The sequence below is a fragment of the Clytia hemisphaerica genome, unplaced genomic scaffold (assembly GCF_902728285.1).
Source record: "Clytia hemisphaerica strain Z4C2 unplaced genomic scaffold, Clytia hemisphaerica genome assembly, whole genome shotgun sequence".
Lineage (NCBI taxonomy): Eukaryota > Metazoa > Cnidaria > Hydrozoa > Leptothecata > Clytiidae > Clytia > Clytia hemisphaerica.
In genome coordinates, this window is record NW_027103721.1 from 1,473,343 (window position 1) to 1,496,183 (window position 22,841).

General features: G+C 36.0%; 1 protein-coding gene across 2 annotated transcripts; it reads right to left on the reverse strand.

Annotated features, from left to right (window-relative positions):
- Positions 1 to 1,221: 1,221 nt before the first annotated feature.
- On the reverse strand, positions 1,222 to 22,427 carry LOC136804359 (probable aminopeptidase NPEPL1). Of its 2 annotated transcripts, none has more exons than XM_067061073.1 (13): positions 22,217 to 22,427; positions 21,309 to 21,488; positions 20,715 to 20,969; positions 20,191 to 20,275; positions 19,167 to 19,309; positions 7,354 to 7,431; positions 5,918 to 6,018; positions 4,847 to 4,901; positions 4,313 to 4,480; positions 3,640 to 3,717; positions 3,015 to 3,057; positions 2,071 to 2,138; positions 1,222 to 1,542 (listed from the first exon to the last, which is right to left on the reverse strand). In XM_067061073.1, exons 1-13 carry the CDS (start codon positions 22,370 to 22,372, stop codon positions 1,438 to 1,440), a joined length of 1,515 nt encoding a protein of 504 aa, XP_066917174.1. In that variant the 5' UTR covers positions 22,373 to 22,427; the 3' UTR covers positions 1,222 to 1,437. The 2 variants fall into 2 exon arrangements, with proteins under 2 accessions (XP_066917174.1, XP_066917173.1); XM_067061072.1 differs by lacking the exon at positions 2,071 to 2,138 and adding an exon at positions 2,203 to 2,276.
- Positions 22,428 to 22,841: the final 414 nt, after the last annotated feature.

Here is a 22,841-nt window from a genome sequence, read left to right on the forward strand (position 1 = left end):
AAATATTCAATGAAAGAAATAGTCTAGACTCATACAAATTTTTACTCCATTTCACAAAGCTCACATGAGATAAAAAATAGTATGGTAGAATTGGAGATTTTGAATTTGCCACCAGAAAAAAACCGTTTGAAAACTGGCCAATCAGAATTTTGTTGCATAAATTTTTCGGGAGAACAATAGACATAATCGGCCAATCAGAAGCGTTTCTAAAAAAAATTGTAGAAATTTTTGTCCAAAACTACCCGTCTGCTATCGAGTTCAGAAAAAATCGTGAGTAGACGGGGCCACATCTATGAAAGAAAGTGCTAAAATAGCAATTTCCGACCAAATTTTAATTCTAAAAAACGTTAAAATACACCTAGATTTTATTCAGGGTGTATCTCCAAACTTCATTGGTTAAGAACTACTAATCGTATCGCAATGCTTACCGAAAGACACTGAAACACTTTTTCTCCTTTTATATAACTCTTTAAATTTGAATATAGCAGGTTTTAATATGGGATTACATTTTGATAACGGAATATTTAACGTCAAATAATACCTTGCGGCCTAATAAAGGCCATTCTGAAACTGAATACGGAATGATATTTAATAGACCTCTCTTATTTTTATTGCATGCATCATCACAGGTGTTCTTTCTTACCATTAAGTTTAACATATTCTCTGCCGACTACGAGTAGAGTGGCTAAAGTACCGGTAGTACTTCCAAAGCTTATAATTTTTTATACAGAAACTTTTGGTTCATTTGTTATGGTATTTTTTGAATCGTCCTAAAATTTTGCGTCGATTGTTATAAAATCATAAGGCGTCGGAAGTAATACTGTGCTGAGGTCATAGGAACCTATGAAAGTCAAACTTTCGATGATATTTTTCAATTTCTGGAATGGGCTTGGTAGTGAACATGCCCGAAGGCTAGAGACGAATCTCATCTTTTCTGAGGCAAGAAAAAAGTGTAAATCTTGAATTTGCGCTGCATATGAAATATGGTATTTTTCCAATAATGAATTCTGATGTGATAATGTCAAAATTATGATTGGGGAATTCCGGGTTCGTGGTACTAGGCTAACCTACTACTAGGCTGGGGATAAGGCTTTAATTCTTCAGCTGTTTTCTATGACAACTGCTCAAATATGATAGACGTGCTAGCATTGCTGCAATCGAAAATTTCCAGTTTTGGAACCATTGTCAATTTCAGTGGGGTGAAGAAATAAAGCGGGAAAATTATTTTTTGCATCATATAAAATATCATTATTGAATTTAATTAACTACAGCTACTAACTACGCACTTGGGAGATCCCATAAAAAGTTGTTAGTATAAAACTAAAATCTGAAAACCTAAATTTAATCAGCTCTATGTCTCGACAGTTGGTTTAGTGAAGACTCCAAGACTTTTGATCGTTTACCGAGCGGAATACAAAACGTCCTATCCTAAAACCTCTAAATTTGAATATCGGGTGCAATATCGGATAACATTTTGTTTTCGGAATATTTCCCAAAGAGTGTGGTCAACAAAGCAACACCGTATCCAGTTCCAAGGTCATTCTGAAAGAAGAAAAAAACATTTGTTTAAATCGTCCAATCCCAGTATATCCATTACATAAACCAACTGAGATTCAGTGCTCTATGTTTTACGCCAGCTTATAAGAAACAAAAATAACATATTAGAAAAGATATTTCATCAAAACCAATGTTTAATTGGCTCTTGCGATGAATTACATCTTCGAAATAGAATGCAATTAACTTTATTAAAGATGGTCATCATTTTCTTACGCGCATTGTAAACTTCTGAAGGCGCTTGAAAATTAATCATTTGAGGAAAACAGTCAATTCTATAACGAAAACTTGCGCTGGTATGTCAGAAATCTAACTACTCATAAACACAATCAAGCAACTTTGTTGTCATTTCCAAATTCTCTGTAGCGATAGCCGTTTCTTACAAAAGCGATATGGCTTATTCGTCAGATTGTTTGTGCCTTTAAAGCATCAGCGTGGTGGGCTGAAAACAATCATTGATGTTAGGTTTGCAGTGTTAAGGTCTTCACTACATGACTTCATTATTCTTCTACTTACATTTTTCACAGGGGAAGCCATGTCAATGTGTAACCAGACCTTTTCAAAGTCAAATCCAATATGGCTCCCTACACACGATAAAGAAAGAAAGAAAAAACTTAAAAGGGAGTAAACAAACAGAAGGTTACAAACCTCTTCGACAGGGTAGGCCATGTCCACGTGTAACCAGACTCCAGGGAATTCAAAAGCGTGATCAATATGTGAACCTGAGCATGTGTAGAAAGACATAAAAACGTGCGACAGTGACAATGCGTGATACAACACAATACAAACATAAACAAATAAAATAAATGTGACGGTGTATGTACGGGGTGTGTGTACGGGACAAAACATAAACACGGTGTAATACCAAAAAAACACACTCATTTTATGTGCAGCATACATTCATAAATAGAAAACATGTTATGTATATTTTATATAATATAGCACTTTAACTTCATAAATTGATCATAAATAGAAAACATGTTATGTATATTTTATATAATATAGCACTTTAACTTCATAAATTGAGAGAACAGAATTTCATATATAACACTCCAAAAAAGTAGTACCAATAAAGTGGGTAATTGTAATATGCCGTGAATTTGAACGTCTAAAGGTCTAAAACTGTGCACCAAGACGTAATTCCCTTCTAAAATATTTGCTACCAGGACTCCTCCAGAACTACTAGTTAGAAATCATAAGTGGACGGATTCTCGTCTACAGACGGAAAAGTTACTGCTTTAGAAGAACAAACATTAGCCCGAAGATTTTGTACACACCTTTTCGACCGTAGTCGCGCGGTCAGGCGCGTGCTGCTTTATTATTTAATTTACCACCCTAATTCGATCCAAGCCTTTTTTTACACTTTTTCCTATTTTCTTTAAGTGCGAAAAAAAGGTAATTGGCGGCTACGGTCGAAAAAGTGTATTGTGTGATGTGTTTAAAATACTTCGGTAACTTACCGATGAAAAGGCCAGCGCATGACACTTGAGCGTTGGCACGGTTCTAAGAAAAACAAAATGGAAATGTTTAAGTTTATTAGAGAAGCGATCCTTAAAAATATCGTTATCAAGGACTGACCATTTAATACCAACACGTATGCCTGTGCATTTACCCAACTTTGATAGCGAACTATTAATCTGAGGACTGAAGAGATTCGAACTCACGACTTTTGCATTACTAGTGCAACTACTCTACCGACTGAGTTATCTAGTCCATATTGGAAGTATCGTGGACAGCGTTGTTTGTACACAAAACCAGTATCTACACGGCTTATTTCAAAATTCACTACGTTAGAGGGTCTGTTGTCATTGTCTTTTCTCATTTGAGATTTTTCAAACCGACCGCTACGATGGAGTGTTGGTGAGAGAGGGACAACAATGAGAGAAGTGTTGCTATTTTTAAATCAAACTTCATCGCAGAGGTCTCCGTACGGGAATTTTTTTAACAAACAGACAATGCGTACAAAGTGTACTACGAAGCGATAAACGTGAGAGTATGGACAGAGTGGAGTTTAGAATTAATCGATCACTCAAGTAACCACGTGTAGAATTAGCTTAGCTCGGATTGACTGAGAAAGAGACTTACTTTGACAGAGTTTTTCATATCAGCGATGAGGCTTTTGAATTCATCGAAGTGAAATTCCGGTGTGTAAGGGACAGGAAACTAAAAGAAGATAAAAGAATAAAGTTGTTTGCGTTTAAACACAAAGTTGGGATGCAAATAAAAGGTAAGTGGATACAGGTATGTCACCATTGAATTTAAAACCTCAAGGGACAAGAACCGATTCCCTTGGATTGGAGTTGTATATTCATTGGAGATCAGTATGATGTGGTTTAAAAACATGTATATGTTCCAAACAACAAAATAGTAGGTTAAACAGAATATTAAGTCTTATTGTATGGAATGTTTTTTATGAATTTTCCCAATTTCAAGATTAAAGGTTTTATTTTTACCCGTTTGTTCCCGTTTCATATCAGGCACATATTTCATATCAGGGCAGTGCCTTCCCATTGTTATATTATGCTAAAAAATCTTGCTCCACATCTGTGTCAATCCATTGTGAAAAAGGTTGTGAATTAAAATTGATGAGTAAGCAAACGATATCACTCTTATTTAAAAACAAAACTTTTAAAGTTTCGGCTGGATTTCAAAAGTTATCTGCCCACGGACATTCAAGCCGAAAAATCGTGAACGATAACCTAAGTCGAACGTCAACCAAAATAGACTGGTTCTTATAAAAGAAGAAAATATTCCTTACCACTAAATCACCGCTAGATTTACCAGCCATAACACATTTCGTCTCCATATCCTCATTGTTGGTCAAAATTGCACCATGAAATTGTCCGGTAGAAATACCCTGGGCACCAGTCAACGTGGCCATGTCTACGATGACGTCAGCTTGCAAATCCTTTTTTGCAAATGCAACCTAAGAGTATGCGGGTGTATATAGAATTTATAACAATTTGAAAGTCGATTTGAAAAACGATTTGATAGGCAATTACTGGTACTCATGTTCCTTTACGCAAGAGATATTTGTGTGAAGTTATAACGTAACCTATAGAAACCCCTTCTCGTTGAAAATAGATTTATAAAGCCCGAAGGGCTAGAAATATCGTTCACCTAGTTCACGTGACACTACAATAGAATTTCAGCGCTTTGACCAATCAGAAGCTTCGCGGATTTTCGAAAACAATAGCAACTATACTTCTTGCGATATTCACTTTTTTTTGCCTGTGATGGCTTAAATAAAACATCTAGCCCTTTGGACTTCACAGAAATCTGTTTCCCTTACCCCATCGCCGAGGACCAGTCTTCCTTCGGCATCTGTGTTGTTGATTTCAACCGTACTAAAAAGAAGGAAAAATAACACATAACAATCAATGGTCATAATAATGTTGGCATTGGGCTATTCCAGAAAATATTTGTACAGAGGGGGGTGGAGGATATGCAAATTTTTTTTCCGTACATGGACGGGAGTATCATCGACAGGCGGGAGTATCTTAAACTTATCTTAAACCTTGAAATGTCGACCCGACCGGGGTTCGAACCCACCAAATGAAAGAGTTTCTGATCAGAAACCCAGTGCGCTAACCGTTGAGCCACACTCGCACAGCAGAACACAAAATTTGGAAATACTTATAGAATGACAAAAAAGACGGGGGTAATGTTATCATAATAAGGGTAAAATTGCCCCTTTTTTAACCTGACTGAAATTCAAGCCGTTACTAGCAACCCTGCGGGGCCCAAGGCGCCGAGTATGCACCCGGCACAGTGACAAGCTGTTACTAGCAACCCTGACCTAAGCAATTCCAAACAATGTCCGGGAGGTAAATTTCCAAAAAAACGTTATATCCTCCACCCCACCCTCTTATTCAAATATTTTCTGGAAAAGCCCATTTCTGGGTATTTTAGCGTTTTGCTGAATTTACAGCTCGGGCGAGAATGACGTTTTCAAGCATTCTACTTTCTACTCGGATATTTCGATCAGGGAGGGGTTTAATGGCTTCCAGGCTATATTCTCGACATATTCGGACCATTCACAAGCTTCTGGATCATCAGATCCTCACCCTAAGTCTTAGGTTAAACTTCCACTTTCACTTCCCAACCCTAAGTAAAGGCACTTAATGTTTGAAAGATGAAAGGCTAGAGTTTACGCCATACACTTAAAGTTAGCTTTTCTTTACGGAGAACAATCAAGAGCTACGGTACAAGAAGCTTGTATACCGAATTTTATTCCAGTTTTTGTAAATAGGGTGTAAGAGAGGGTACAAAAAGCCCTCCCCTGATTTTGAGCTTACCCTTAAAGCATAGTATAAACGGGGATGTAAATATAGATGAAAGTATAGAAAAAACAACAACATACAGTCCTGAGTACATGTGGTGAACGTCATCTGGACGTGCTGATTCCGGACCTACTGCATTTTCAGCCAAGCAAAAGACGCCGAACAAGTTCTCTTTAAAACCCTTAAAATAAGAAAAACAAACATCAAACTTAAATTTTATTAAATATGGAATACAAAATTGCATCTAACAAACGTTATAACGACAACATTATGACGTCATACGTCGTTATGGGTAGGTGTTAATTGTCGAAATTACCGTTGACCTGGGGGAATGGTACCAAGGCAAAAAAATCCAAATCGGTAATGGGCGCCGAGTGACTTGTCTGTACACAAACCCAGTATCTACGGCTTATTTAAAAATTCATTACCGTAGAGGGTCTGTTGTCATTGCCTTTTCTCATTTGAGATTTTTCAAACCGACCGCTGCGATGGAGTATGTAAATCATACTTCATCGCCATTTCCGTACGGGAATTTCTTTATCAAACAGACAATGCGCACAGTGTACTATAGACCATCCTATCGTCTACACAAGATCACTAAAAAGGGAATAGTTTAGGAGAGGCGTGATAAATTCGGGTGGAGTAAGCAGTGGCGGAGATCTACCGCCACTTTTTTCCCGTAAACCGCCCTGACGCCCTAACTCTTTCTCGCATTTACTTTAAACGGACGATAGCATCGTCTAAGTGTACTACGAAGCGATAAACGTGAGGTACACTCTGGTAGAGTACCGAGTGACAGATAAGGCTACTTTTTTCAAACCTCGGAAGTCTTTTTAAGGGTTACTAAAACCACCCCCTCTCTGAAAGGATCAAGCAAATCGAAAATTTTATTTCTCAGTGTTCACTAACACGTTCACTGCCGAGCCCTTTACTAAATTGAAAATTCAACTTCTTGGAATTTTATCGAAAGTTTGACTTTTAGAGGCTCCTGTGGCGTCAATTTTACTCCAAACACCAATCAAAGCAGAATTTCATATAGATTCGTAAAATGCAATAGAAGAGTTTCTGTATCAAACGTAATAACCTGTTGAAATACCACCCGTATTTTGACCCTTCTACTACGAGTATACTCGTAGTCGGCAGAAAACATGTTAAATTAGCAAACATTGGACATAATGGAGTTGAATTGAACAATTAAGTCGTCAAATGTCATCCATAACTTCGTGACTCCAAACTACTTTTAAATAATTATTATTATTAAATTCTCTTTCATCACCAAATAACGTTTTGGTATAATACTACAATGTCCCTTAAAATAAAATAAATAAGAGCGTCTACCTACAATGTACAGTAAAAATTTTCGTTTTTAGGGTAAAATAAAAAATAATCCTTATAATATTGTTTTATTTCAAATGTGCCTACACACTCCAAAAAGAAAAATGTCTTTCTGTTTCTTATTCAGGCGAGGCGAATAAAAACAAGGGCGGTAAAAGTTTCAAAAACTAAAGTTACTTACATTTTTTACAGCCGATCTGAAAGCACCCAAGATACCAGCTGCACCGCCGCAATCACGCTTCATACCAACCATATTCAACTAAAAACAAAATAAGAAAAAGAGTTATAAAGTTTATAGAGGGAGTTATCATCAATTTTTATCAGAATCTTCCGGTAGGGCTCAGAACCAAAGTCTCAATATTGACAAGTGCTGATCTTCTAGTAGATTGAAAAGTGCTATAGCCTTGAAATTATGACCAGATGCAGAGTTGATTATAACTAGAGGTAATTTTCTAAAATTTTGGTTCGGTCACCTGTGTAAGACCAGAATGCAGATCTGTAAAATTAACAGCCGAGGGGGGGGGGGCACTCGATTCAAAAACGACCATACGTGGAGCCCAAAAAAAAGGACTTTGAAATCGGACCCTTACAGTGCAGAGAAAATTTAGCTAAATTTGAGCAAACTTGAGCAAAAAATCAACCCTTACAGTGTATTTTCTTGAAAATTATTGACCATTTTCAGGTAAAATATGGTCAGATTTTCGAAATTTTACACCTTTACAGCGCAATGTTTTCATCTTTGCTGATTTCGACCTTTACAGTATGGTTTCTAGGCTATATTTCAAGCCCTACTGGATTAGCCGGTTAACAATATACATTCTTACCAATGCACACATTAGCCATTCTAATTACAGGACACAAAGTTAGCAAGAATAAGATCACAAAGTGCAGAAAACATAAAATTTCATGTCGCAGAGAGTTTTAGTCGAAAATTTTTATCTAAAAAATGTCAAACAGCTTAAAGGAGGCCTTAAAAAGGTCAGAGATAGCCAGAAGAAGGTCACGACTACATATCCTTTTGGGAAAACGTTGACCTTTTTAATCAATTGTTATGTTGGGGGGGGGGTCAATTTTAATGCTTTTATGTAGAGCGCTTTTTAACGAATATATCGTACTAGTTGCTATTGCATTGTAATATAGAGAAAGTTCGGGGGCGTCTTAATATCCAAATGTGAAGAAAGCGGTAGGTCAAATAACCTAAAGAGCTAGACCCTTCAACAAACAATATCAATTTCTCAATTTTCATTTGTCAGTATATTGATGAAGTACCGAACGTACAAATATCTGAAGAGCGCTTTATCTCGAAAAAGAGAGCTGAAAAAAAGTCTCAAGACCGTTTGTAAGATATTCTTTTTTTCTATGAAAAACAATGAATTTCGGCGGAGCTGTTCTTAGATTTTTGTGAGTTGTTGTCAAAATTTGTGATTATTACACCAACATTACATTATTACACCTTCACGTACTACCTTATCGGCCCTTGTTACGGCGACCCTTATTCGCGTTATTTTTTGGCCTTCAGCGTAAAAAGGGCCTGCTTTAAGTTAAGGCCGGCGTAGAAAGGGCCGATACGGTGATTTGACGTATTTGCTACAGAGGGGTCTGAAAATCGAATATTCTTAGCCCTTTCTCATTTTTCTTAAATTTTAGCAAAGATTTCGCTCTATATTCTTATTAGATTGTTCTTATAAAAAAACGTGTACACACAAAAAAGGATTAAATATGAATTTGGATTTATTCCAATAATGATAATCGTAAAAATATTTTTAGATTCTTGTCGATGAAAAAAATTAGAGCAAATATGGAAATGAATTGAGCAAACTTGCTAGTTTAGTATGAATTTCTTCACACGCGATAACTGATGTTTAATAACAAATATTATAACAAATCCAAGTAGACAGGCACGACGGAAGCTTTTTATATCTGGTACGGCGAATGAAGAAATTTAAGCGATTTTATAGCCATTTTACCGACGAAGAGGAAAATTTCGGGGTTTTCGTGAAAATATGGTATGGCGGCCGCCGTACCTGCTGTACCCGTTGCGTCGTGCCTTGTACACTACTGTAAGGTAGACAATAGCGAGTTTATGTATGTGTGTTTTTCAGCGACGGAGACGGTAAGGTTCTAATTTGAGTAGATCCTGACCAGCTGAGGACGACGGTAAATCAGCACTTTTACCGTCCTCGATTTTGCAGGGCGGAATTGCGGGTTTTTCCAAATCGGTTCAGTCACTCTACCGTCCTCAAAAGTGCAAATACATAAACTCGGTAATGAGATAGAACCGAAGACTGGCAATGGATCTTTAGCTTTAGCTTTAGCTTTTCCCAAGCAAGTAAAAGCGATGCCGTTAGATTTGCGCTGAATTTTGGTGGACGGATTAAATCTAGCGCTTTCTTTGTTTTTGAGACGGTAAATGTTGCTTTCAAACTACAATTTTAGGGAAAACCACGCGGGCCGCGCAACGTTTGCAGGAAAACATGGCTTTAAATCCTACATAAGAGACACCAGATTAACATAAAGCCTCCCGCTATTTTTTTATTCAGCCAGACTGTCTTACTCGGTCTTTCCAAATCTCTCCTTTACTCAAACAAGTTCTTATCAAAGTTTTTCTAAGGTCCACCATATCTTATGCTTGCTTTATTCGCTGAAGCATTATCTTTGCCGTTTCTCAGAGATTAATTTGTTCTAAATGGATTGAATTTGATTTGAAATCAAAAATTGAGTCTCATGTGTTTTCTTAACGGACACTCAATTTGTTCTTAACTTTTTACCGCTTTTAAGCTTAAAAATGTGCTAAAAATGTATTTAGTTTAACATCTAGTTGTATCTCACTTTTTAAGAAATTCTAGAGTCTGTGAAACGTTAGTCTACACAATAGACAGATCCAGGCTTTTAGGCCTTTTACGCTCGAAACGAAGGAAGATATGACGTAGCCTAATGAAACGTTTAAAAAGATCTTAAACTTGTTCTTCTTAATATTTTGGCCTTTCATTATTACACGTTTTTTTTTTTTTAAGAAACTAGTTTTCCCAAGCAGCCTCAATGTTTCTTAAGAAATCGGCCTTTTGAGCCTTAAATGTTTCTTACATGTTTCTAAACTTTGTCAAGCAAAAAGGACGCATGTCGATAATACAATACATAGTCTAATTGACTAATATACGGTACTTTCCTATCTTCTATATTGATTTTCTGACTTTCTCAAGTGTTATGTATGTATATTTCTGGAGCCTTGATTGGAAGGTTCTTAAAAAAACGAATTAAAAAATGCTATTTTTTCATTCTCAGCCTCAGCATGTTTCTTAGATGTTTCTTAGTTTTTAGGTATCCTGAGCCTCATGTTTCTTAAAAGTGTGTTTCTTAAAAAAAAAAAACGTGTATATGATTTGTTCTTATAAAAAGCGTATAGCTCTCAATTGAAAAGCCTTTCCAACATTTTTCGCAACCAGCTCATAATGGATGGTCAACATTAATGAACCGGTCGTCAACATTTCCAATTTCCGCAGGCTAGCTCCGTTATCACAACGGCCCTGATTTATCCGGGTTACAACATTTAGGAGGAGGCAAATAAATTAGGAGCTAATTTGTGAAAGGTAAACTTTTCACAAAATCAAAATAATATATAATCTAATATTGAAAAAATAATTTGAATAAAATGAAAGCTTTCTTTATAAGAAAATGAAGTTTTATACGTAATTCTTGAATTCTTTGATTTTTCACTTTTCAATATTATTTTCATTGCGAAAGCTGGTAACAAATTTATTTCTACTTCACGAAATTGATATAAAAATGATTTATCAACTTTAGATTTGGAAACGTCAAAGAAAGAGAGAAAATGATGAGTGTTAATGTTTAGGACGTTTAGCCTGTCTACGGATGGAATCTAGGGCTTTTTTGTGTTTTTCTGTGGCACATTTTTCAAAATCTTGCGACGAATTTTACTTTTATTCCAGCGTTTGGTCACGGTTTTTAGATGGGAAATAAGTAGATTGATTTCCCATCATGGTGTTTCATCTCTAGTTCCTTGGGCACTTTAAATTCTATGTTTCATATAACGACATCTGAATTGGTTTTTATCCTTTTTATTATTTCTCTCGTAATTTTTGATTTGATTCCCAGTCCATCTTCTTGGCAAAATGGAAAAAGGTGTGTTGCTAGCCCCAGGGCTTACTGGGTTACTTGGGTAAAATCAAGGGCGGGTTTCTTTTACCTTTTTTAAATATCCAAGGATTAAAAAACAACAAAGGGTTAAAATTGTCTCTCTCAAGGGTCGGAATTTTCACTATTCAAGGTCTTTCTAGAAATACTAAAACCACGAAAGTAAAAAAGTCTCTCTAACAAGGGTAAAAAGGTTTTAGGCCTACAGTAATTGTTCTTATACACAATTTTTCTAATGAAAAAAGATAAGAAAAGGAAGAATGAAAATTCTGAAAAAAATGAATGGAAAAGATAAATCAAAAAGAAAGATAACTTTTTTGTGATATATTGACTGTGTGAAGCTGTGCGAAGCTTGTGAAAAGCTATCATAGGGAATTTGAGCGCTTGAAACCATTTTACTCGAGGAGGGATGTAAAAAGGGATTTTTTCATAATACTGGATTTGAGCAGAATCTTGTAAGAATTTGAAGGTTAGTTTGTTATGTAATTCCATATAAAAAACACATATATAAATTATTTGGGCTTCCATATTACATTTGAAGCTCTCTAATTCGACATTCAATCATTCAAAACGCTCCGTCATTCGTAGACTAGTAAACTAGTCGTTGAAAATAGACCCATATACAAAAAATTCAAGCTCCAAATAAAAAGGATCGAAGAGGTGAGGTTTACTAGTTTACTAGTCTACGTCATTCGATAATATTGAATGTCACCGTCAACAAGTAACGCTCACAAACGACGCTCGGTCATTCGATATGCTTCCTTTTTCGATGAAAGTCCAAATCCCCTTGAAAATTGAATCCGAGAGCGTCGACTGTGATAAAATTAGCTAAAAGACTGACAAATGATTATGTAATATTTTATACAAGAGCTTAATGAAGGCTTGTGTTTTAGGAAAGAAAATGTAACATTTTGCAATATTATAAAAGGAGGAAGAAACCTTTGAAAGGATATAAGAGAAAGAAAAGTTTTAAATTATGCAAGTTTTGAGGCTAACGGCGGTTTCTTTTAAGGGAAAGGGAGAGAGCTAGGGAGAGAGAGTACTTCACAGTGACAAATTGAAATATATATATTAAAAGGGGAGAAGAGTTGAAATATTTCGCAAAAACATAATTTGAAAGTGATCGGCAACGCTGTTGTATGTAGAAAGAAGCAGAAAATAATAATAATAAGCAAAAGAGCAGAGAGTAGAAAAACAATTTTAATGTTTTGAACGGGTTGGTTTTTCCCCTTGTGAGTGGGAATATTTTGTTAATTATTGTAACAGACTACTAAGCATACTTTCTCTAATTTGAAGTTGGTTTCAAACTTTTTTATTTTATTATTTCGAACAATTTTGAGTACAGTAAGTGTTTTGGAATATTTTTTAGGAGGGATCTTATTGTGTGCAGATTTCTTGATTTAATGAGCAAGTGTCTGGGAATTGTTAAATCGAAGTTTCTCGATGACGGAATTAAGTGGGAGAGTAGTTTTAGGCAATGATCTTTTAGACTCATACACGCTTTTTCACATGTACTTAAAATTTTACTTAAGACCTTGAAGAGTGAGGAATTTCCCTTTTAAGGCCCTAAGTAGAGTTTGCTTACGTTCAAAACATTTTGAATGGAAAGGGCGGGGAAATTCCCAAAAGACAGCCTTACGAACAATTTTCCGTAAGGTCTAAAGTAAGATTTTACGTACATGTGAAAAAAGCTTAAGACCATGATGAAAATGGCCAATAAATTTTTTATTTTTTATCTACTAATCGAGAGGAATCTCCCTGTCTAGTTATTTTTGACATTTGAAAACCTTTAAAAATCAGTTATCAAGTACCATGCTCACCATTATGGATTTGAGGGTCTTTCCATCTTCCTGGGGGTGGGACTTTTTTTTTTGGTGATTCCTGACATGTTCCTGGACATATGTGCAAAATTTCATCTCTACACCTTTTTTGTCCCGGTTTTGGTGGTTTATGACCTAATTCTACCTGACTATAAGCTCCCTGAAAATCCAAAAAAAAATTTGAACAGAAACACACGGACGAACATACAGTTAACTCTCTCTAATTCGATCCTCAAGTAACCAAGAATTTTATTCGGATTAGAGAAAGGTTCGGATTTCGTAGTACTTTTGTATGACTTTTTAGGTTAAGGGGACCAATATTTCAGTTCGAATTTTACTGAAAGATTTAAATAATAGGGTTTGAATTAGAGAGGTGACTGTAATTTAAAAGCTACCAATTTTTAAAATTTTAAAAGTGAAGAGTATTTACCTACTTTTATTCGGGTTTATTTTCCTCAGCTTAACTTGATGTAGAGGAAAATTTAGCAAAAAAAAATTAACTCCTTGCACTTACAAAGAAATATTTCTTTATTCCGTTGCTATAGTATTTTCCAAATCAGACGAAAAAAAACATGACATGAAATTTTAATAAATATTTCAGACACTATATCACAAGATTTTATAGGAGTGATTAACAAAAGAGTGGGTTTGAATTTCGAAATAAATTTTCACTTTTGAGGATATTTTCATAGATAAATAATTAGTCTCTAGAAAACTCAACCAACCGAAATAACACGGGCCAAAACAAGCAGTTTGAGGTTAGAAAGGCCAAAATTTTGGAAATAATTATCGGACACGAGTTGGGCGACGAAGAAATTTTTTACTGTTTGCACCATCTATGAATTCTATAAAATAATTTTTAATTCCCTGCCCATCGCCCGTTGACAGGGACCATGGAGAAATGTGCTAGGTTTGCGAGAGCTACAGTAGAAAAATGTTCAAGCTCCAATGAAGTGAAAGTTAGAAGGACTGCAATAGAATTCATAATTTTCTATATTGAATGACGAATTAAATCTTTTATTAAAACACCCCCTGCTCACAGACCCGGTGGGACTTTATCAGCCAGTGCAGGCCAGTGGGGGTAAAAATAACGGACCAAAACTTGATGGGATTGATATTCCTATGTATTTTTATGACTTGAATTCCATTGTTTTCTAGCCCGAAAATTCCGTTTGGATGGAAAAATTGCATAATACTTTGCCGTGAGGATCTGGTTATCTGGTTATCTTCGGCGAGGCTAAAAATTACAGTATCGAGGAAATTGGAGAAAATAATCCTGAACAAACTGCAGATCTTACAAAATCAATGAAAAAGGTGTAAAGAAAGCTTTAAAAACCAGAATCCATCGGAGGGGGATTTCCTGTAATCGTACAGTAACTTTGATTTAAACTGTTTTTTTAGCTTAACATTATAGTACGTAAATTGGGGATATCGATGTATACCAATAAATCGTTTCTTATAAAGAAATTATACGGTTGTTATTTCTTTTTTTACGAAAAAATAAAATGAAATAATCACCTTGAAGGGAAAACAATAATAATCATTGCTTTTGTTTTCACAAACATTCGTTAAAAAATAATAATATAATATGAAAAGAAAAAGAAAGTCGAACTAGTAGGTCGAGAAAGTAAAATATATTTTTCCTCCTCTTTCAAAAAAAAAATTGAAAACGTAAAGAGAAGAACTAGAAATGTGTGAAGTTAAGATGAATTTGAAGAGAAAACTATGTTGGTTCCATACTGACGGCTTATTTCCTTTTTTGATCGATTTGCCATAGCAAGCCTTACTAAATACAACAATTTCTAGAATCTACAATCATTACCGAAAATTGTTAGACGTAAGTAGAATCTAAGTTTGTAAAGTTTCACCCCCCGGGGGTACTAGATTGGCGAGGTGTCGGGTATGTTCGAGACGAGTATGTTTTCACTCGATTTTTGCCCAAATTTTGGAAAATCACGACCCCTTTAAGAGAGGAAATTTCGTGATTTTTGGACCCTTACAGAGACTTTCTTTTCAATGGTTTTTGTATCACATTAAGAGACTTTCGAGGATGTGAAAAAGGAACCCTTATGGCACATACCCGGCACCAACTTTGCCTAAGTACCCCCCCCCGGGTTTCACCCCCCTGATCAACCGTTGAAAGTCAATGAGACGGTCGTCATACTTTTCATATTGCAACTTTTGGGGGAATGGGTTTCTAATGCTTTTTTCTAACATTTTCAGTTGCTCGTCTCAAAATATTTACACAATCTCGTACCCAGAGCTACTTTTTTATTTTACGGATTGACCCTGATACAATAATAAGAAGCATGAAAAGCGGACTAAGAGACTGGGTTCGGGTGTGATATTTACGTCCGTGATTGCAACTACTTAAGTTCTTCGCTCCGAAAAGACTTGTGAGTAAACATGAGTGCAGGTTATCAAATTCGAGAAAGTTCACAAGTTTATGGTTACAGTCTCAGATATAAGGTTATAGACTATTCTATTTTGGACAAACGTTTCCAAAGAAAGACAAAGCGAAACGGCTTTCCATGTCATTACATTGGATTTAATGGAAACCACAGAGAGTTATGTATGACTTGAGTTTGAGCATAGTCCGTAAAAAACCATGGTCTGGAAGCTTATTGTATTAACATTTAGTCAGCTTTCATTTGTTAAAATCAAAAGATAAAAATCGATTTGCTCAGTTTTTGATCACGTTACTAAATACTCCTCTTGGGATTGGTTTAAGATTTAATCACATGTCAAAAAGCGAGCAAAACAAACTAATGCAAGTTCAAGTTAGAAACAATGGTAGGAAACAAAAGGCTTCAAGACCGGGGTTTTTTATACGGACTATAGTTTGAGCTACGTAGTCTATTTGGCGAGGTCATAATTTTCTAAAGTCCATTTAAAGGCCATAGTTCGACACTAAAAAGAGATTGGATTTGTCCTAAATTTCAGTTAACGATTGTCTTTGAGAGCGAACCAAGTGAATAAGATTCCAATCTGTTTATTCAAAATCTTTCAGGAAAAAAATAAAAAATAAAGAAATAAAAATGACACAGAAGAATAAAAAAAGCGGAAAAGAGAACCACAACCCAACGCTAGTCTATCTGTGCGCTAAAGGTAATACTGGTATACGACAAACTATAATGGAGGAGCTCTCAAAAACTTGTTTTGTAAGTGCAAGTGCCGTATCACAGAAAATCGACTTCACGTCCAGTTGTTACGCTATCACGAGTTCATCCGCGTTTGTTTTCATTATGGATAGTACGTCAGTGTTAGATATCGATTGTTTGAGCCTGTTAGGAACAGCTATTGCTTTTGATGTACCTGTGATCGGGATCCGAGAGGCGGGATACGCTCTACCGTACGAAATCCCTAAGCTGTTTGGAAGAATCGAGATTGTGGATAGATCCCGACCTTTTGAGTACAAGTTGGCTTGTAAGAATTTACCGGCCGTCACGACGTTAGCGTCGGCGTTGAAGGTTTTGTTTACGCAGAGTGTGATTTACCATGAGCGCATTAAAGACAAATGTGTTAAGGAGATCACCAGTATGTTATGCGGTGTTCGTATGAATCGAGTCATTCCGAAGAAGTTTGAGCATTTCGAGGAGAGTACTGGGTCCATTGAGAGTGGAAGCGAGGCTAATGGAAGCGAAATCGATATAAAGGGATGGCCACCACAGGCTAACGATAGAGAACATTTACCGGACGTTATTCAGCATAACAAACGAAACACGGCCGCGTCCCGTAAAACACCGGAACAACGTAAACCTCTCGGCCCGTCCCCGCCGAACATCATAAAGCCAGTATCAAGACAAAACAGTAAAAAGGTCATGAGTATTAGTAAATGTAAAATTCGTGTTCACTCGCCCGAAAAAGACGATCCAGGATTCTCTTTGACGTCAGAAAAAAGTTCGCCGACAAAAAGCGACGGCGGTGAAGATAAAGAGAAAAGCAAACCGCGCGCTAACACCGTCCACACGAACTCTTCAAAAAATAATGAGAAAAATAAACCATATCATAAACTACGACGCTTGTCAAGTTTACCGTGTATCAAAACCAACTATATGGTGACAAGCGAGGAACAAAGATCACAGCCTAAAATTTATCATTTCCCAATGTCACCCAGGTTAGAGAAACGTTCCAGTAATTTAAATGGTGGGCATATTTTAGATGATGAAGAGGACAGGCTACATTTGTCGCGCACGTGTTCGCCAATCGATTTCGCTTCGGATGATGGTGCTCTGTCGCCAGGTTAGGTTAGAAACTGAACTTCATTGCTTGGTACTACAGTCATTCCTCGCTACCGAAAGTGCTCAGCTATCTTGAAACGATATGACGAAAAAGTAACACTTTATCAACTGGTTCATGGTGTATTAAGGAATTCAATATCCAATATTTTTAGACTTCACGTTTTTTTATGAGATCAAAATGTATAAGAACATAATGCTTCGATGACCGAAACATTAAGAATAAATCAAGAACATTTTATGGCTTTATTGACTCTAAAACACCGAATTTCTTTGGAAATTGTTCATAAGAAAATAACAAAATGCTGAAATTTGGTGAAATGGTGAACATTAAAAAAAAAAATTTTTGGATTTTATTATAAAAAACGTGTAGTAGATAAACGGGAGCAGATCAAACTTTACGCACCTTTCACTGATCACAGCATCGATAATAATACAATGAATAACGCAGTAGCCTGGATATCCAAGCTCAAAATTTTAGAAAAAACAAAATTTACCTCAACATACAAAGTTCTAAAATTATGGAGTTTGGTCTCCCTAGAGAATGAAAGTGAAAACCCATGTTTCCTAGCCAACCCAGGGCAGAAAAACAGAAATTAATAAAAAGCATTCTTACAAGATCTAAAACTATTTAAAACATCCAAAAATTACACCAAAGTCAATAAAAAAGTTTGCATGCATTATCATGACCAACCATGTTTTCTTGGAAAATGAACTTGCCTCTGTTTTCTTCTTTTTCATGTTTTCATGTAACAGAAAGCCCTATCTTTACTAGCAACTGGAGGACTATCCTATTTTTGCTTTAGTATTGCTCAACGCCATGTAGATTGGCCCTTACGGTTTTAGCGAAGTGAGCGCAAGCAAGCGGACTGCATTCTCTTAAAGAGAATGCAAATCGCTCTAGGGAGACCAGGCTGTAAACCAGAACATTAAATATAAAAAACTAGACTGTGAAATAGTTTACAGCCTGGATATCCAGGCTAATAACGCAGGTGTGTTTTATGAATTGGTTAGCTAAGAGTTATCGTTGATGGGACATTAGACCATTCTGAGAATAATGATTCTATTTTAACTAGCTCAAATTGTGCTTTTTAAACTGTACACTTTGTACACTACTTTTCAGACTATTTTTAGTACGTTTAGTACGTTAAAGATTTAAAGGCTTAGATGACATCACCAGAAAGAGTATTCACTACCTGTCGGTAACACAAAACACTATTTGGATATATATTTTTGATAAATTTGTGAATAATTGTATAGTGTAAACTAACACATCCAAAACTTGGAAAAATCATTATAAATCTTCTCATAATTTTCTCATAATATTATTCAACCTTATCGACCCTTCCTATCCTGGCCCTTAAGACAAACAAACCCTTTATTCAAACAAACCATTTATACAGTAACGTCGATCGAAATTAGAACAAAATGGGAACTTAATTTTCTAAAGTTGATATTTTGGCGCCCCAAACAAGAATCTGCCGCTGGGGGTCGGTTGAGAACATCTTAATAAGTAAGTCTGCGACCACAGCCGGAGGCGACCTGAAGGCTCCTCTTTCGATAGCTATCTACTCGAAGGTAGGGGAGGGCCTCACTCACTTACCCTTGACCCATCTCTTAATTGCTGAGCATCAAGCTCTCTGCTTGACGTCAAGTACCAATTTGAGAATCTTTGGCATGACCCGGCTAAGGGTTGAACCCACAACCTTGCTAACCGTAGCCGGATGCTCTACCACTGCACCACGGTTCGCTGAGAACATTAACAAAAATCTTAATATTCTTACCTTATCTTTGATGGAGAGACCGCCAGTGTCGTAAACAATTCCTTTGCCACACCATGCAATGTTCTTGGTAGCACCTGATGGTTTGTATGAAAGAACTGCCAATGCTGGTTTATTGACTGCTGCTTTACCAACTCCATAAATACCTGTATTTGGCGAAAGAGGGGAAACTTTAGTGTTTTTTCTTTCGTTACATAGTAATCAAGTATGGATGGCGAGAAAATAAGTGAGACAATTTATTAACGCGAAAGGCAGATTCATTGAAAATTACTTCAGCTCAAAAAATGATTAGCGCGAGGGTAGCCAATTCGCATCAATAACTTTAGTAATAAATGTTAGAAGGTAAATTAAACGAATACAGTAACTATGAACTTCCTAAAATACCATTGAGTTATTGCAGAAAAATATTAATCCCATTGTTGAGGAGGTCGTTTATAGAAGGTCAAACCCCCTGTATTTTTAAAAAAATCTACTAACCCTCCCACACCTATCCTTTTTTAAGGTGTCCACTACAGTAGATAGGAAAATATAACCCATTAACATGGAGGGTAAATTTTTTTACAGTGAATTAGAAAAAAAATCATTGAAATTAATTTTGAGCAATGTTGGTGAAAATATAAGGCAGGATTAATTTTCCGACATGAATTTTTTTTTTAACTTTGAGTCTCATAGTAGGGAACCAACCCTTAGGATCAGTGACATTTATCAAAATATTCGAAAAAGATAGGCTTTTAAGACTTTTTGAGAGGGGCCTGTGAATTAGATTGCGCTTCGAAAGCCCTTTAAAGAAGTGGTTGCGTCCAATGAAAGATGTCATGGATCCTATAATGGTTCACCATTACTACCAAAAAAATATAAAAGCCAGAAGTTCTTCATTCCAACTCTTATTACCAAAGCAAGGTTTAGACGAAAGATATATTTTACACATCAAACTAGCACACATCCTTGAAATTTTGGTAACTTGTGCAAAGTTTTTAGACGGAAAAGCCTCTGTTAAAAATATGGTTAAATGATTGAAGAGTCTTACCTCCCATTCCACGTTGGACGAGTTCTTGATCTTGTATAATCAACGGTGCTTCCAAATTCAAATCTTTCGCCACCGTCCTTATTTCCTACATAAATAAACATAATAGGATAAAAAGTGAAACAAAAAGTTAACTTATGCTTTGTGTAAGCCAAAACCAAAGACGGTGCTCAATTTTAATGATAACAGAGCTTTATACTAGTTTGAGTAAATAACTAAAGAATGCTATCCTGGATGACAGGAAACTTTGAGTATGAAATTAACTTAAATCGTTTTCTTTACTCAAACTAGAACAAAAGTTAACTAAAAGATTTTTAATAGTTTTTTTTTCAGTTTTTTTAATAAATGAAGTAGGCGCGCCTCCAAGCTGACAAAGCAAAATAAATCTCAAAATTTGAGCTCTCGTGGCGCGGAAGATTGAAAAATAGTTCTTTTGATTTGTTTAAAATTGCTGTGTAAGCAAATATTAGAATTGGTTTTCAAGATAAAAGATCACACCTACTATTTCCAAAAATACATCAACTTACGTCGAGAAAAGCGTTGACGTGCATTTCGTTACACGGCGCGTCGACAATTTTAGCCGCCAATCGAATCGATTCTGCCGACGCCGTCAAACATGTGACGTCATTTTCAGATAGCACGTGATCTTTGTCATCAACGAAAACAAACTCGATGATGACGTCACATTGATCTTTCTGTTCGTCTTTCTTTCGGTTGTATAAAGGGAATAATCTCGATGCTGCACATCCAAGGGCGAATGCTGATTTCACTTCACCAACAATCTATGGGGAAAGCAGTTCAATAATCTGATTGGCTCACAATTCATTTATCAACCTTTAAAATGTGAAGAGACTGGACTCGAGTTTACCAGAATAATGGCGTCAAAATGCCAGAAGTTATACTTTTAGGTTATAGTTTTCGACTCGAAAAATTATACAACCACATTTTGTATTCTGGTCCTTAAAATACAGACATAAAAAGAAATTTCGGACAGTCAAAATGTAAATTCGGATATTGTGCTATAAGATGCTATGTGTTTACAAGTGCCTCTCCGTTGACCCCCTAGCTCCCGGACTTCATGTATAATATCTGCAGTATTAAAAGTATTTCAAGGCTCGTACCACTATATATTGCTTAGGCGTCATTTGTAGGTTAGCTTTGACTAGCCTGGATAAAGAGTGAGGTAACATAGGAGCATTGTGGCGACTGCATTTGGATGGCATACAGGCTAACGTGAAGTTCTTGTAGTAGAGTTCCACTGATGAATTTGGTGTTACATGGTCGATGGCTTCTCTTAAGCGCTGGAAGAATAAGATAAATGATTAATTGAACACATAGAGCAAAACATAATAGAAAGGACAAGTTAAAGTTTATACAAACTGAAATAATCCCGTAGCAATATTCCTGAAGTACCAAACGTACAAATATGAAGAGCGCTTTGTCTCGAAAAAGAGAGCTGAAAAAAAGAGGTCTCAAGACCCTTTATAAAATGTTTTCTTATAAGAAACAATGAATTTCAGCTGAGCTGTTCTTATATCTTTGTGAGTTGTTGTCAAAATTTTGTTTTGTTTCTGCTTTGAAGAGACCTGATTTAGAATATTATTCATTAATATTAATCTGAACCTAAAAATGGGATAAAACTGAAGACTGCCAATGAATCAGGCGAACCTTTCCCAGGCAAGCAAAAGCGATGCCGTTATACCTACGCCATTTTTTGGTGGACGGATTGAATTTAGCGCTTTCTTTGTTTTTGAAGAGGTAAATATTGCTTTCATACAAACTGAAATAATCCCGTACTAATTATTGTATTATTATATAACACCAATAATACTGTATTACAGGGATTATAATATAAGTAATTTAAACAGTCTAACAGTCTAAGACATGTTACAGTTGTGACATCCTCAAAGAACTTTTCATTACATTTTCAACAGAAAGGCTGCGACAGGACTTATTTTGCTTTTAATTATGATAAAATCTTCTGAACCAGTCTTCTAAACCAGTCCATGGAAATATGAAACATAGTTACCTCAGAATTGATGACGTCACCAAATTTTGGTTTCAAGACATCAGCACGCTCTTTGAGTAAGTTCAAATGTTCTTGTTTGCCAACGACTACTACACCATCAGCCTTGGGATCTGATTGGTTGATGGTTGATGAATAAGCGATGCTCGCTTTCGGCATGATTGCTAATTAGTATTTTAATATATTCTTTATTATTATTTTTATCTAAGATATAACAATAAGAAAAATACAGTAAAATGCCTTTATATCCGTATTTATTTGGAATTTATCTCTCCACCTGCTTTGAAGACGGTTAGCTTTATTGGTTTATCTAGGCTGCGCGCATCCCCAGAATATTTTGATATGGGGGATGCGTATCGTGTATGAAATTTGGTAAGAAGATACGCATCCCCTATAATCATATCAGAGGGGATGCGTGCAGCCTATGGTTTATCTAGTTCCTGACTTAGATCAGACTTTTAGCGTCCTCGACTTTGCGGGTCGAAAATGCGGGTTGTTCCAAATTGTTTCAGCCACTGACTCCGGTCCTCAAAAGCGTAAATACATAGATTCGCTAATCACTTCCACTGTTTTTAGAGAGGAAAATCGAATAAAGACCAAATCTCATTTTCGTTGAGGTTTTCAAAGT